Raw genomic sequence first — 17,456 nt, forward strand, 5'->3', positions numbered from 1 at the left:
TCTTCTCAATATTGTGGAATTAAACATTTCCTTACAACTTTAATTATTTTTCGCAAGGAAAGTGTCTCTTCCTTCTGAGATCTGTCCCCGAAAAAACATATTTTCCATCAGAAAGGAAACTTTCTCTTGTATTTTATATTTGTGTGTTACAGATTTATACTTCTAACTGCAATGACCATTGATCAGTTTCTTATTTGGAAACGTTTCACTGAATTTTTGTTCGGTTCTCAGTTTGGAGGGAATCTTCTTTTTTTACTTAGCTAATGAATGTCTTCTGAAAGGACTCAGTTCAGGTTTCGCAGATGAGAAATCAACACCGTCACCCTTACAAACACTTCCCCCCCCATCAGCCAAGATTTGGATGCTGTTTGCCCACATCTGTCATTGGACTGCTTGTAAATATTGCCACGGGCCATCAGAGTGCTGACATTAAGCCTTTCACCTTCTCCAATTCTATTGGATTCCAGAGACGTAATTCTGATGATGATTTGTAAGAATCACTTTAACAATAAACAGCCACAGTTAATTAAATAGGGAAAGCAGGACTAGGTATTGTTTAAACTTTCTTTCATTCATATAAAATCCATATGTCACTTGGCATAATGGGGAAACAACATCTAGGGTACAAAGTAGGCTAGAAAATCAAACCAAACATCATTTATTTATTTTCTCTTTTTGCTATACTGCCTATCGTCAATCTAGGCGGTTTACAAATGTTTCACATACATCAAATTTTTAAAATAAATGACATATAATACCAAAGTATTGTAGAGAGTTATAGAAAGTTATCAAATGTATTCAAGATTACCCATGATTCTTCAGATAAAAGCCATAGTCCAATCCTCATTCATTAAGTTGAAACTACTACACCATAGAAAGCACTTTCCTGAGCCTTCAAACTTTCGTACAGTTCTTCAATCTCTTATCCTATCTGGAATCGACTATTGCAATTCTCTTACACAGGACTGCCACAGACCTTCAATCACCCCTTCCAAATAATACAGAACTCTGTTGCTCATTTATTAACAGGTACAAAGTATCGCAACCGTGTCTCGCCAATTCTAAAATCCTTACACTGGTTACCAGTAGATTACCACATTTAATACAAAAATGCAGTAATCATACACAATTTGCTTCATAATGCATCCTCTCCATGGACTGTCTCCACGCCACCTACTGCGCTCATCTAGCCAATGTTTGCTTGCCATCCCTTCGCCGATAATTGCACGTTCCTTCTCGATACATGGTCCATTATTCTTTTCAAATATCGGAAACTTGTTGATTTTGACAGGCAATTTTTTTAAAGAGTTGTGCTATTATTTGTTTTGCTGTTTCATTATTTTATATATATTATTTTATTGTGTGTATAATATTGTACCCTGCCCCGGACAGTTCCTCCAGAGGGGCAGGTAATAAATAAATTAAAAAATACTAATCTGTGTTTTTTGCAATTTCTGATACCATTTTATTTAATTAACTTTTAGTCTGAAAAAGTATCTAAACAATATCAGGTGAATTTTTAAAGGAACTGTGCATGTAAATGTAATATATTATTGTAGCAATTTTCAAAAGCCATTTACATGTATTAAATGCATAACCCAGGTAAAACCCATTAACAATTCAATGGCATATATATTGTAGCAATTTTCAAAAGCCACTTAACAAGGATAAAGTGCATTTACACATTTAAAACCCAGTTTAAAGTGTATAAATGCTTTTGAAAATCAGGCCCTATATTTTGCCATGACATTTAATGAAATGGTCTTGGCCTTTTGTGTTCTTCACGGCCTATAAAAACAACAATTTGCGTTTAGGTGACAAGAATGTTCATCTAGCCTAATCTGTATCATGCACTCTATTACTATTCTGCTTCCACTAGCAATACAAAAAATGTTTTTCAAACACTTTTTTTTTTTTAATTAATGCAATCTGACCAGAAAGGGTAGCAGATGCTTTCTGTGTCTCTTCATCCTTCCCATGCTGCCCTCTTCTTCAACTCCATTCAAACCCCCCCAACAGAAACTAACCACAGAGCGCCTGACAGACAGACAACAGCTTGCTTAGGTCGTAAAGTCAGCCGAGGAAAGGGTAAATTCAAGAAATGATGTGTGGCACTAAGTTTTTCATGCAATTCTGTATTGATTTTAAAGAAGTCCTTTAAAAAAAAAAAAAGGCAGAGCTGTTAATTACTACTATAAATAATTCAGGGTAGAATTGAGTTTGATGAGATATATTGAACTGAAGTTGAATTTCTAGTTTAAGGAACTGTTAGTTATATATTCAGATTGGCAAAAGTTTCTGGTATACCTGTAAGCATGATATTGTACTTCAAAATATGATGAATTTAAAAAAAAAAAAAAAACCCTCCAATGCTCTTCCAGAATTAGTGTGCACCTTTTTAGAAATCTGTAAAAAGGGATGTTTTTTTGTAAGAAGATGTATTCGGTGTAATCGTTATGCAGAACTCTCCATAGACAATGGGCACGTGGGAATCTTTCATGCAAGAAATGCCATCCAATAGAGAAAATCCCACGGCAGGTGCAAAGAACGCAGGGTCGAAAACGCACAGGAGCAGCAAAATGAAATCCCTGCACGTGCGTTATGCGCCCACCCCAGCACCCCGCCTCTGCACGCACTACAGGCTGCGCACATCCTTTTTCCCCCGCATAGAGAGAGGGCGGGGACATTTTTAAAGGCTTTTTTTTTAAAAAATGTACGAGTTTTCAAACATAAACCTTTCAACAAGCACAAACTTGAAATAAGGAAAACAATCAAAACAGCATCATACTTTTCAAAGTATATCACTACCAATGAAAAAGGAAAAGTAAATCTGTTTACACTGGCGCGATCATATTTGACCTGGAAAAAAAAAAGGAACACAAGGAAAGAGACTCGACCAAATAATAGGAGCCGATTTTATATTTGTAGAGACAGATAGATATAAATATCAAAAACTGCAATAGGAAAAGGAAAACCAAGCATATGCGTCTGAGGACTACGAATTCCTAACACAGCAGATCTTAACAAAATGAGAGGAACGTCAGTCCCCAGACTCTGCCTGTATGTAACCCTGTGTCAGGGGGAGTTGCTGATTCCCCTAGGACCATAAAATAATTTTTTAGTCGGGGCTGCTCGCTCCATCCTTCCCCCTTCTCTCTGCACCTCCCTGAGCTCTTCCTGTAGGTGGAAAGGAAATCCTTTGTGGCCCGGGTGATGGAGGGTCTCTCCGGATGTGCGCGCGTCTCATAGCCGCTGAATTCTCCTTCCAGGGACAGACAGGCCGGATTCAGACTGGGTGTTCAAATAAAGTTCACTGATTATTTCCAAAGCATCAATCGCTGTCCCTGCAACTTTCCACCAGTGAAACCGTACATCCAGACTATTTTCGTCTCTCTCTGCTGGGGTGCTTGTGTCCATCTCGCTGGCTCTCAAGGGGGAGCTTGTCACGGTTTCCTCATCTGTAGGCAAACAGCCCAGTATATGTTGGGGACTCCTATGGGGGAGCCCTCCACACCACAAAAAAGATCCTACCCGAATCTCAAGTTTGGACTTTTGCCCACAGCCTATGACCTGATCCCTTTAGGGTGGAGATCCGGTTGGGAGTCAATCCCTTTCTCTCTGTGTGACTTCTCTGGGAGAAAAGCCTGATGTTCCAGTCTTAACCAAAGCTCTCTATCTCCTTCCTCCAACTTGTGAAGAGGGGTGGGGAGAAAAAAAACCTCCGCACTAGCAAAAAGGGGAAAAATTCAAATTGCTCAAAATCCAAAAGAATCCCACTCTGCTTCCTCTAGCTCACAGGTCTCCAGCCCATGCTCTCTGGATTGGGGCAAGTCCCTCTCCCAAGCACAGGGTGTTCCCCCGAATGAGAAAAACCTATCCAAAACCTCCAAAAACCTCTCTCTCTGTTAAAACTGAGGCAGGCCCTATCAGACTGGGACTATACTGATAAATCTTCTCTGAATGGAAGGAAAAAAACAAGTTGGGTTAGAGAGCCCAAACTCAGCAGGGAGAAAGTAAAAATAGCTCCTTACTCCTCAAGAGCCAACTCTAAATGACCTCGCTCTCTTTGGGGTAGATTTTCAAAGGGTTACGTGCGTAAGATACATATGAAACCCCCGAAAACCTACCCCTGCGTGCGCCGAGTCTATTTTGCATAGGCTTGGCGGCGTGCGCAAGCCCCGGGACGCGCGTACATCCCGGGGCTTCAAAAAAGGGGCAGGCTGGGGGCAGGGCCGGGGGCGTGGCCGAAGCCCGGGGGCGTGGCGGCAGTCCGGGGGCGGGGCCGTGTACTCTGGCACAGCGGCCTGTGCCGGGGCATGGCACGCCGGCAGCTGGCCGGCGCGCCAAGTTACGCCTGTCTCAGGCAGGCGTAACTTTTGGAACAAAGGTGGGGGGGATTTAGTTAAGGCTGGGGGGTGGGTTAGATAGGGAAAGGGAGGAGAAGCTGGGGGGGCTGAAACAAAGTTCCCTCCAAGGCCGCTCTAATTTTGGAGCGGCCTTGGAGGTAACGGGGAAAGCCATCGGGGCTCTCCTCGGGCTCAGCGCGTGCAAGGGGGTGCACAATATATATATATATATAAAATTCAAGTCCATAGATAAACCATAACTTTATACCTGAAGTGACTATAACTCTAAAGCATCACCATGCAGTTCTAGGCAGGTCTTAAAAGTTACAGATCTAGGACAGGGAGAAGCACTGCTACATAAAAAATGGACATCAACATTAAAGAAGAGAATATTATCTTTTAAAGCACACACTCTGTCAATATGAACATCTGTCTGCATGACAAGGTCTCTAAAACCTCAAACAGTAAGTGGATTTTTAGACTGGCTACAGACATACTTACTGTTTGCGGCATATACTTTCAAAACCCAGAGACACGGGGTAAGATTCTGGAAATTAGTTAGATTTCTTCTTGCTAAACTCAATGTCACATCTATGGCCTCAAGCTTTTGAGCTTTCAGTCCAAATTTTCTATCTGCAAAGCAAAAGATCAGTAAAACACTCGTTGCACTATTTACTGCTTACTGGAAAACCCATTTTATAGTTTTCCCCCAAGGAGTAATGAAGCTGATACAACCAAACATATATTTTATTTCACTATATTTTTATAACAATTAACTATATATAAAAGTCTGTAAATAAACTATAGGACCTGATTTATCAAAGAGTTTTTCCTATTCTTTCCCTTCTAGATAAACATATTGATAAATCAAGCCCATAGTATGCTAAGATAGAGCACTCTATAGGCTTTATTCAAAAAGTACTAATTATCCATTCTGTGCCTATAGAAACATATCTCTATTGCGTAAAGCTCTATATGTCTTAGAACAAAATTTATCATAACTAAGGGGAATTTCCTTAAAGGGACATTGTTATAATTACTAAAATGTGAACTGGAAAACCTTTCAAAGATAAAATATTGTCAACACAGTGTTATTTGTTGTCTGAGCCGAAGCTACCCTTTGACCAATATGTCCTTGGCCATAGGCGCTACCGCTGAAGGGCGCTGCCAGCCCATTCCACAAATACCTTCACAACCTCTCGTAAGCATTACATCCTCTGTAGATTCCCATCTGACTGCCCTGGATATTGGTGAAGCCGGTGCTGCGGCTGGGATCGGTTCAGGAGAGACACTGGACGATGGATCTTCCTTGGGGCTGGTAGAGGGAGGAATATTGTCTCATCCCAATGGTCTTCTCCGTCCCTCAGAGGAACAGTAATATTTCCTTTCAGAATATTTTATTAGAAGAATTGGCTTCCTCATTACAGTGGGTTGAGGGTATTCTCGAGGGATGTGTGGCCAAACTTTGCAAATTTTCTGTTGATGCTTCTACTCAGATTGAGCATCTTAAATTTTTATTGGATAATCATACCAACCAATTGGATTCCCTCTCTAATCAGGTTTCAGTTGTTTTATCTTTTCAAAATGTGTTGGTTAAGGATAATTCATCTCTTCGTGTAATGTACAGTATTATCTGCTTCTCTGTACATCTTTTTGGGCTGCTCAGAAATTTGTCCAAACCTTTTTTAAACCCAGCAGTGCTAACTGCCTTAATGACATCCTCTAGTAATGAATTCTAGAGCTTAATTGTGCATGGAGTAAAAAAGAATTTTCTCCAGTATGTTTTCAATGTGCTACTTACTAACTTCGTGGAGTGCACCCTAGCCTTTGTATTTTTTGAAAGAGTAAATAACCAATTTACATTTACCCAAGAGTGGTATGAAAAGCAGTTGAAAAGTTTAGCAGTTCCTATTCACTTGTTATAGTTGATATAATTACTCTCATCTGAAGAGATTTGCAAATGTTATAGTTTTTTAACTAATCCAACAAGACCACAAGAAGTTTGCAGTTTACTGAAATAGCTCATTTAATGTTCCTTAAAAAAAAACCAACTGACCCAGATTGTTCAGATTGGCAAAGCTGTACAGACCTTGAACAGATTCACCCAGATTTGCAGAGTCAGCGGCAGGAAAATTCAATACAGGTTCTGAGAAATCACCAAATCTGAGGAAAACTGGAAAATTCTTTCAAAGTTAAGCCAGGTGGAAATCTGCCTGGTTCAAGTTTGACCTCCGATTTTCTGCACATCTGTATTCCTTGCACATCTGTATTCTTCAGCACTCAATGTGACTGGTCTCAGCTGTAACGGTCTCAGCAAATCATGGTCTGGCCTGGCAGTATATGCTTCTCAGCTTTGCCAAGTTGCTCAAGTTACCACCACAGATGAGAGAAATGAAACAGATGCAATACCTCTTTGTCCTACAGTAGCCAGAAGTCGGAGCAAGGGTAAAAGAATGCTGTAGTCATCTGAAGTCACATGAACTGTGTTCACTAAGGTCTGCAACAAGGCCTCACTTCCTCCTTTAGAGATCATGTAATGAATCCTTCGATCTGTTCCTGGAAGTGAAAATCAGTGGGCTGTCATTTTAAATAGGACAAACACTATAAAACAAACAAAAAAAAAAAAGTTAAACACAAAACACCCTTTCCACAAACTCTGTAAACTGATAAATGTTAGTCTCCTAGGGTAGTGGTACTCACTCCCAGTTCTTGAGAGTCTTAAACAGGTCAGAATTCCAGAATATCCCTAATGAATATGCATGAGATAGATTTGCATGTAGTGTGCATGCAAATCTAGCTCATGCATATTCATTAAGGATATCCTGAAAACGTGACCTGATTGTGCCCTTCGAGGGCTGGGAGTGAATACCACTGACCAAGGGGGCTTAAACTTCAAGATTCAAAGTGAATAGGTCAGAAATTCATTTAGGGGGCAATTTTCGAACAACGCGTACACTTCCACCCCCCAAACTTTACATCAGTTCTTAAAAATTCACTTTGAGGACTGCTAGGGAGAAAAGGACCCGGAGAGATTTGCAGCTGCTTTTCCTGAGGATGCTTTTCCCCTTCCAAACAATGCAGATAGAACATACTAGAGAGGGATTATGTGTCCCCAGTGCTTAAATGCATCAGGCGTCCAGGAGACATGGCTGTACGCCCACAACCGCAACGGGCACTCAGTAGGAGCATGCGTTTAATCCTGCCTCAGTTCATTTACATGCTACAATATACATGCACAATAGCAAGGGGCAAAATCGGCCTGGGGCGTGTATATTGTGTGTCCAGGAATTTATTTATTTTTTTTAATCAGTCTAGTGTATTATTTTTTAATTCTTAATCAATGCAAGCAGTAGATCTGCTGTTGTCCGCGATTCCTCCTCGGTAGAGGAACCACAGAGAACAGTATTTTTGCATTTCTCATGAGCCTTTGACAGACTTAATGCCAGCTCCGGGGGCTGGAGTTAAAAAATTTGCCGCGTTAAAAAAAATGTGCGTTGGGCGCCCGGGGATTTACTGTGTCAGGGGATATTGGCTAATAGCCTCATCTACATGGAATTTACAGGTTATGCGCACCATCAGCTGCGCAGTTGTTTGGGTGCGGGATTTTGGATGAGCTAATCCCTCTTATTACATTGGGTGTTACTCTAGTGCGTCCAAAACGCGCATCCAACCACTAGTTAACCTGTGCTCTAGGCTGGGTGCGCTTTATTGCATCGGCCCCCTAAGAGCGTTGGAGCATTCCCTGCCCGGAAACACCTTCACTCAACGGGCCTGATTTTAAAAAGCTTTTATTCCAGTAAAAACCCAATGCGGGTAAATGTATGTGCACAATATTATCCACTGGGAGGGTGGCCAATTTTCTCTCCACTGAACAAATATCTCCAGATATCCTTTGTGTAGCATGAGAAAAAAAAAAGCCTAGGCAGAATATCTCCAGATAGTTAGCCAGTAATACCTCTTTGGAACTCTGCAGAAATGTTAGCAGCAGACCTAAATAAAAACCAGAAAAGCAGTATGAAAGGGGAAAAAACTCCCATCCATCCATTCATTTCCATTTTAAATTAAAAATTACGTGTGCCGCGCTCGTTGGTTTGGGGAATTTTGGGAGGGGTGGGTGGCGGTGGGGCATATACTGAAAATGTTACGGCATGATGCTGGATTTTGTATTTGCTGAAGATTCAAAAATGTTCTTATTTATATGTTAACGCCTGACTTGTCTGATTGTTGGTGTATTGGTTGATCATGCTAATAAATAGATTTTGGAAAAAAAAAATCGAACAGTATAGAAGAATCTTTGGAAAATGTTTCTTACCTGCAGTAAGCAGCTCAGAAAGAATATTTAGAATGCCCACGATTACATCTTTTTCATAGGAACCCTACAGGAGGCAAAGAAATGGAAAAAAAAAGTGATATTTGCATATTAAAACATGAAAATCTACAATATGTTATAGTAATTAATTGTTTACATATACTGATTTACATTTTAAAATGTGTTTTTACTTATTAGATTCTTATAATAAACTAGGCAGCTTGTTTTCCGTAGAAAAAGAAAAAAATTCAATGCAGATTCGTTTTTCATTCAAATCGCTATCAGGATAAGCGTTCAGCCAAAACTACTAATTCAGGGATGGCGGGGGAATAATCAGATCTTTTACATGGGTAAACCCATGTTTACCCATGAAAAACTTGGGGGGGGGGGGGTCATTTTTCAAAGCGATCACTAACAAGGGGCAGCGTCAAGACCGGAACAGGAGGAGTCGGGGGCGGAACCGGGGCGGACGCCGCGAAGACAGCGTGGACGGCGAAAAGGTAAGGAGCCTTTTCGCTGCCTATTTCGCGCCCAATAGCACCACCTTTCACGATGGCGCTATCGGGTGCGAAAAGCCGGCAGGCGATCGCACCGCAGAGGTTGGCCATTTCCCCTTTTTTCCAGGTCTCAGCAGTGAGAGCAGGGCCAACCCACTCTGACAGACACCGATCTCCCTGCAACAATGTGTAGCTCCGTGGCCTGAGCCACACGGACCCCACCCAAACTGTTCCTTGAAAAGGACCATCAGAATAATTTTATTAGGATTCGCGAATTTAAATGGGCAGAAATAATATACTTCAACGTGCCTGAATTAAAAAATGTCTGTATTAAGCTACTCTAAACCTAGCAGCAAATTTAGACCTGAAAACTATAATCCATTATCAGAAACCACATCATAAGTATTTTCCAACATGTGGGATTTGTTGGATCACAATCATATTATTAAGATCTTGGAAACCATCAGGAAAAAAATATATAACAGAGTGCCTGGCATAGTTTGGGACACTGTCCCGTTTTCTGGGAATTTTTAGGATCTTAGTAACGCAATCTTTGATCCCAATGCAGATCTCACTGAATCCACAGTAAACTTCTCAAATGATTACTTTCAATCTATAATAGCTATTTTTTTGTATTTCTCCAGCCTCCAGCGTCGTAGGACGAAGCTTCAGTTACCCCTCCTATTTTGTAACTGAGAAAACTCTAATTATGCTGTCTTGAATAATAAGTTTAATGTCTATTTTGTTCTCTGGTTCATTAAAGCATGTTTCACTGCTTTTCAGAATCATGGGCTAGACAGCTCCTGTAACAGACAGACGGACAGACTGCCACATCAAAATTAATAGTGCTTTTCAAATTTTGAAAATCCACTAAAAAAGCAAATGCATATCTGTTATCCTTGAAAAATCTCACTAATGATATTGTCATAAGATCTCCTCATGTCTATAGAACATCACGGAACATGAAATTCTGACAACATAATGTGGCATGCTCCATTGATTTTTGCAACTACATGAATATCTAAAACTTGTGGTTACCTCTGATTGCAAGAAAAATAAAGTGAATACTCTTTGTTGACAAAGACATTTAGAAGGTAATTCTCAAAAGCATTTCTGTGGGGAATAGAGTTCATTATATTCCTTCTTTGAGTCCTGACCACTTAGTTGACCTTTGTTTTTGTTATAAATTGCTGTATATTGTCTTGTCTATTTTGGTATTATATTTCATGTCTTTCGTTTTTATGTAATATTATAGATTTGTTTTGGTTGTCAGCCACTAGGAGCAAATATTTTTAGGACTAGCAGGTTAGAAATGTTCAAAAAAAAAATACATAAAACAATATTTCACCTGCAGAAATGGACTTTTTCAAAATTACCCACCTGGTATGGGGATAATTGAATGTACACATGTCCTGTTCATGCATAAATGTACCAAGACAGCAGAGGTGCTCCTGGGAGAGGCATTGAGGAGGGCTTTGTGTTTACATGCATACATTTTGAATTTTAAGAGGTATGCGGGCAAAGTTTCATGAAAAATTTCTGCCTACATTTTAGTAGGCGTAAGTAGGGGTAATTTTATGTTTAAAATCCTTCTATTCATTTTCAAACAAATATAACCACAGGAAAGACAAGCAATGACAAATTCAAAGATAAGGATCAAACCCTATGGTTTGGTTCTGCCCATAGGTTCGTGGCATAAAATCATAGCACAATAACAACCTCCATGTCTACCCCATAACAGCCCTCCCGCCCTCCCTTCTTATCCTCTCAGGTAGCAGAGTCCGGAGTGCCACAGTTCCGGCCCCATCAAACACCAGTCTTCACTGGAGAGTAATTTTATGTGAGTGGATTTGGTGGGATAGTATTCAAAGCACTCTTATGTGTGGAAGTCTGCTTTAAAAAGTGGTGTAGAATACGTGATTTTCCATTCAACTTATGTGCAAAGTTATAAAATTACCCCCTTACAAAGGAAATTAGAAACTTGTTTGGCAGCTTGCAGGTCGGACCTATAAACTAATTTTGAAAAGGAAACTCCCTATAGAGGGTTTCCCTTTGAAAATTCCAGGCCAGTGGGACTGCAGGTAGAAAAGTGTATTTTACTTCCCCCACCATAACTAGTTGCTTCTGGAACAGGAGAGTATGATACGAAACTCTGAGGTGGAAGACTGAGGATCAATGTCTATTTTTTTTCTTGGAAAGGGGAATGGAAGCATGGAATGCTCTCCTGGAGTGCATATTGGAGGCTAAAGCAGTGAGCGTTCAGAGAGGAGCATATATGATCTAGTGACACCTGTTCAAATGCTTATAGCACCGTCCTAGACCGATTCAACAATACGTGTTGGGGCTGCCGGAACGAATGGCAAATTGGAAAATATGAAAGATTAGAAATCGCAGTGGAAATACAGGCTGGGTTTTCCTGGCAGGCTGTGGTGGTAGAATCAAATTAGCAGCCGGGTCTGTCTGGCAGGCTGTAAGTTCTATAATAACCAGAAATCCTCCCAGAAATACAGGCACTTATATAGCTGGGACTAGCCAGCAGACTACACAAGGGACCAAAGGGTGGAATATCAAATCTTTTTGAATAAATCAATAAAAGGCTCCCTCGTAATGGTAATAGAATCAAACTAGAAGCTGGATCTGGCTGTCTGGCTGGTTGCAAGCATAATAACTCGGGGTAATGTTCTAAAAACAAATATAGTGGATGAGGAGGCGATAGGGTAGTAAGGGGCATGCTTGTATCTTCTTTCTCTTCATCACCCCCTACCTACCTTCCCAAGTCGTTACAGTGCTGCAGGCCTGCTTCAGCCTCCTACACTTTATCCCCGTCCCTCTCTCTCTCTCTCTTTCGGCCCCTCTTACCCCCAGCAGTCTCTCTCTTACTGTGTGCCTCCAGGTGCTTCACCAGCAGGCAACACCTCTCCTCCTCCAGGGCCTGAGGCCACTCACAGCACCTCCTTCTCTTCGGCTGTAGCGAGCCAATATTGCCGACTCCTTCCCTGACGCCATTCTCATTTCTATTTTGGCTCGTTTGAGCTACTGATGCCAACTCCCCCTTCCCTTCAACCTATGTAGATCACTGATGCTGCCTCTTCCTTCCTTTCGTCTACACGGGCTGCTGCTGCTGCTGTCTCCTTCTCCTTGGCCCACATGGGCTGCTGACGCCATCAAAAAAAACTTCCCGGCACAAAAATCACCCCTGGCAATAACTCCAAGACCTATCAGTTGACCTTGCAAGTACTCACCTAGCTGGCTTTGTCTGGCAGGCTACTCAGGGTATCTAGGAGGCCAGAGGTTTCGGCAACCACTATGCTAGTATTGCTGGATATGTAGATTATTATAGAGCTTTGTAGTTTGACATAAACAAAATGGGATGCGGGAGAGAACTAAGTGGATCTCCTATGCTCATCCACACAAGATGGAGTACCAAGGAGTTAGAGAAAAAACGCTGTCTTAGATAAGAAGAGATCTTGCAGATGGTCACAACTCTGGCTTGCATCTGGGATGTATTCTTAGCAGTATGGAAAAAAAATAAATGGGCAGATTGAATGGGCTTGTTGGTTTTCTTATAGCATCATATACTAGGAGGGTAATTTTCAAAGGGACTTCTATGAGTAACTATTTTACATGTAGAAATGGCCTTCTACAAAACTGCCTGTCCAATATGTGGGTAAACGTATGTATACATATCATACACATGCAAGTTTACTTACACTGAGTGGAGGCATTTCTAGGGGTGGGAGAGGGGAGGGGTTGGCACTTTTGTATTTTCATAAGCATGCACACAAAATTTCCCCAAAATATTATGTGCACAATCTAGCAGGTGTAACTGTGTGTGGATAATTTTGGAGGGATCATTTTCAAAAGCAAAAGTGCACGCATACATGTACATGCTGAGTTTCTCTTTGAAAATTGGTGTAATATATGCACAAAATTTGCCATCTGATTTATGCAGACTGTTGCAGAGTTATTCCCTATGTTATTTTGTACCCCCACCCTTCTGGGCCTGCCTCTTACCCCTGCAGCAAAACCTATACATGCTGAGAAGGCAATTTTCATCCTGAGAATTTACCCGTTTAACTGTTTCATTACCTGGGCAAACTCCTTTTTAATATTTTTCTCTCTAGGGGCAATTTTCATTAAGCTGGCCAGTGGAAAAACAGTAACAGTAACAGCAATGATGGCAGAAAAAGATCAAATGGTGCATCCAGTCTGCCCAGCAAGTTTCTTATGTAGTAACTGCTGCACCGTGCAGGTTACAAAAATTACAAACCTGGGCAATGCGTAGTACATTTTCAAAAGGAAGGCATTCAGGTAGTTTCCCACTGAAAATTCGCTGCCATTATGCAGATAGAAAATTACCTTCCTAATTAGTCCCTGCTTCACCTGTAGATTGGGAAGATATATATTTGAAACTTCAATGTGAGTGCATACATTTCTCCCCCTGACCAAGTTATAACTCTAGGAACACCACATTTACAGCAACTAAATATAGCTGCCTAGCAAAACCAGGTGGTTATATTTAGCCTTTCTGTGCCCAGTAATTTTCACCTCAAGTGATCCACTCGCTAACTCTTTAGTTAGCCAGCTACATACTGCATTTTAAATCTGAAGACTGTAGGGACAGGAGAGGGGCTATGAAGGAGAACTAGACGAATCCTTTCCCATAGTCACTCCTAGCATATTAAAAGACCCCATATACAATTTATTCCTAAAATGTCAGACCCATGAAGGTGCAAGTGCGCAATACCCGCTGTTTATTATATATTTTGTTATTTCACTTGGAAGGACATCTGCCGATATCCAAAGATTCTGTGGTAAGGATTTCAATCAGTGCAGCGTTGCTAGAGACCGGGCGGGTGGGCTGACGGAGACCTTTGGCGGAAAAAAAACCCCGATCCAAGCCGTGCACATAAAATTCTGCTCACTGCTTCAAAACTGTCTCTGTGCTCGTCAGGTGTACGGCAAAGAACTGAAAGCCAGGAAAGGCAACAAGAAACTTGAAGGGATGAAAAGATCCTATTTAAAGGGACAGAGTGCACAAGCTTAGAAGCTGGAAGACCTCATGCCTAAGTAGCATTTAATCCTCAACCCACAGCTGCAGAGGATCACGTAACCTCCAAACAGTATAACATGCTGATCTTTGATGATAAAGCAGGCTGCGTGTTAAGTAAAGTTCTCGCTCTGAGAACACTTTGCAGGGGGGCTAGCACGTGGTCCCTCATCACTGACATTTCCTCATGAGCCCCATTCAACCGACATTCTCCAGACCCCTGCTTCCATTTTCTATTCCGTTTAACAACAATATTATCATGTCAGCTCTAACGTAATCACGTCTGATGGGATTTTTTTTCCTATTTCTGACAGCTGTCTTTCGATATTTCTTCCATGCTGTTTGACCACTTTTATTTACATGTGTGGGTCTAAAGGAAAATACACATGCTTTTCAAACTGAAAGCCACCGAGCAACGTGCCCTCTCCCTGGCCGGGCCCGCCCTCTGGAACAAGCTGCCCCCTAGTCTTCGTCAAGAATCTTGTCTAAAAAGATTCAAACAAAACCTCAAGACCTGGCTCTTTAAACAGGCCTACACCTAATTTACCCCTTTACCCTTTACCTCTTCTTATAGAGTACTATCTTGAACCATCGACACGAACTGGTCTAATGAATATATATAACAATTACAGGGCTATAAGAGTAAACAAAATTCTTGATACCGCCAGATGGTGGATTCAACAAAACAGCTGAATAACGGATCGCAAATGATTGAAAAGACCGGACGGCTTGGTTGGACCGAGCACGTCGTCAGAGGCTTGCTGATGCGATCCCGTTTTCTATAAAAAAAAATGTTCATATAATATAAGTTCAATTACTGATGGTGAAGAGCGTTTTTTAGAAAAAATATTTTTTGGCGATAGCTTTTGTGATTTGTGGTGTACATTGGAATCTAGCCAGATAAATGCCACTACTTATCCGAGTAAGTTCACATCTGTCCATCTAAGTGGTGGGAAAGGTGCTACTTAGCCAAATAAGTTGGAAATTAGCCGGACTACTGGGCACAACTCATATACCCGTGTATTTGTACTTCCAATTTTACAAGGATACACTTGTAGATTATGATTGCATTGAGATTTGATGTAAGTTGGCTTTAACATGGGCAAATAAGGGGATTTTATAACATGCGTGGCAACAGAATAAACAATTTTACCAATAATCTACCAGTTCACCCAGTCCATCTGCAGCTCGTGAAGATCCTCCTGGCTCTTTAGCCTGAAGACCCCCCCCCAATGCATTCAGACCCCCCACCCACCCATCATTTCTTCACTTTTACAATGTTTACAATCACGTACTCAGATATTGAGCAGGAGTAAATAAATACACGTAAATAAAAGACGTACGCGCGTCAGTTTGGCTGCTTTTAAAAATCACAAATATTCACGAGTGCGTCATTTCATGCGTTCACGGGCTCGTTATTGTGAGGGCATCTTTTGAAAATATTACCTCTTGGGTTTTAAATAACAAAGAGGCCAATACTCAAAAACTAGGAAACGGATAATCTGTCTGGCTAAAGTTAGCTGGATATGATATTCGGTGATATAAATGTCCCACTGAATATCCATGATTAAAGCTATCCGACTAACAGTAGCTGGATAACTTTAAACAAACAGATAGTCTTCTGAATATTGCCAATTATGTATAAAGTTATCCAGCTATCCAAGGCCAGATGACCAGACTTAACCATCTATATTCAAAAGAATATAGCTGGTTAAGTGGTGAAGTGTCAAAAAAAAAAAATATATATATATATATATATATGTATATAAATTGCGGGTCCACAGTCCCTAGCTAGACCCTCTTCCCCCCTCCCTCCCACCAGAGCTCCAAAGGCTCGACCCTGCCAGGGCAAGCCTGCCACCTACTCCCCAAAGTACACCAAATTTCAATAATCAAAAAATATATAGGTCAGGGGCTAGTCTCTCCCCCTCCCTCCACCCCCCAATTCCCAGGTCACATCTATTTTTATTTTTTTTAAATCTATTTGTCTGCATTTATAAATGATCTGGAAAGGGGTACGACGAGTGAGGTGACCACATCTGCAGATGATACAAAATTATTCAGAGTAGTTAAATCACAAGCAGATTGTGATAAATTGCAGGAAGACCTTGTGAGACTGGAAGACTGGGCATCCAAATGTGTGGATAAGTGCAAGGTGATGCATATAGGGAAAAATAATCCATGCTATAAGTATACAATATTAGGTTCTATATTAGAAGTTGTCACTTAGGAAACGGATCTAGGGATCGTAGTGGATAATACATTGAAATTGCCGGCTCAGTGTGCTGCAGCAGTCAAAAAAGCAAACAATGTTAGGAATTATTAGGAAGGGAATGGTTAATAAAACGGGAAATGTCATAATGCCTCTGTATCGCTCCATGGTGAGACCGCACCTTGAATTCTGTGTATAATTCTGGTCACCGCACCTCAAAAAAGATATAGTTGCGATAGAGAAGGTACAGAGAAGGGCAACCAAAATGATAAAGGGGATGGAACAGCTCCCCTATGAGGAAAGGCTGAAGAGGTTAGGGCTGTTCAGCTTGGAGAAGAAATGGCTGGGGGGGATTATGACAGAGGGCTATAAAGTCATGAGAAAACTAGTGCTATTTCTGCTATATTTATAGCATTTTGATAAATCTAGGCCACAGTGTGTACGTAAGGCCATAGAGGCTAAAGTGACTTGCCCAAGGTCACAAAGAGTGGCAGTGGGATTTGAACTTTGGTTTCCCCGGTTTATAGCCTGGTTTATAGCCAAGACTACTCGTCCACTAAATACTTTACTTAGCACAGGATTAGACAGATAAATTGCATCAGATGTTCAATATTTGAAAATTACGCCTGAACATTTAAAGTTAAAGCCAGTTCCAGTCATTTGGGTGACTGCTTAAACTTAGACATATAAGATACTTGGATATATAACTGGGGCTGTCTGAAAAATTATTAGATATCCAGCTATTGCTAATAGCCATCTAAGTGCAGATTTTAGATATTTATGGTTGAATTTTCAATAGGATGCTTAACTACCAATATACATATGTACTGCAGAAACCCAGTCAGCTTTCAAACATGAGGTACTTGTGTGCATTGTGTATTAATATTGTCTCATTACGAGTCTAAAAGCTCGCATGTACACTTACTTGCTATTAAATGATGGTGAAAGCATGCAAGTACTTTTCTGAAAATGACATGTATTTGCACCTATTATCCAAACATGCCTCTAAATCACCCTGACCCCACCCAACTCCTTCACCAGA

The 17,456-nt window shown here is 40.9% G+C and overlaps 1 protein-coding gene across 6 annotated transcripts in view; it reads right to left on the bottom strand.

Annotated features, from left to right (window-relative positions):
• The window catches only part of AGBL1 (ATP/GTP binding protein like 1), a 712,193-nt gene that overhangs the window by 682,280 nt on the left and 12,457 nt on the right, over window positions 1-17,456 (bottom strand). For 5 of the 6 annotated variants that reach the window (XM_029574654.1, XM_029574650.1, XM_029574652.1 and 2 more), the window contains exons 2-4: window positions 8,659-8,722; window positions 6,756-6,902; window positions 4,848-4,979 (exon numbers count right to left, since the gene is read on the bottom strand). In XM_029574654.1, the coding sequence (XP_029430514.1) occupies window positions 4,848-4,979; window positions 6,756-6,902; window positions 8,659-8,722 (343 nt within the window). Of the gene's footprint in view, window positions 1-4,847; window positions 4,980-6,755; window positions 6,948-8,658; window positions 8,723-17,456 lie in introns of all 6 variants that reach the window. The other variant, XM_029574653.1, reaches the window with a different exon arrangement.

The sequence above is a fragment of the Rhinatrema bivittatum genome, chromosome 13 (genome assembly GCF_901001135.1).
Source record: "Rhinatrema bivittatum chromosome 13, aRhiBiv1.1, whole genome shotgun sequence".
Classification (NCBI taxonomy): domain Eukaryota; kingdom Metazoa; phylum Chordata; class Amphibia; order Gymnophiona; family Rhinatrematidae; genus Rhinatrema; species Rhinatrema bivittatum.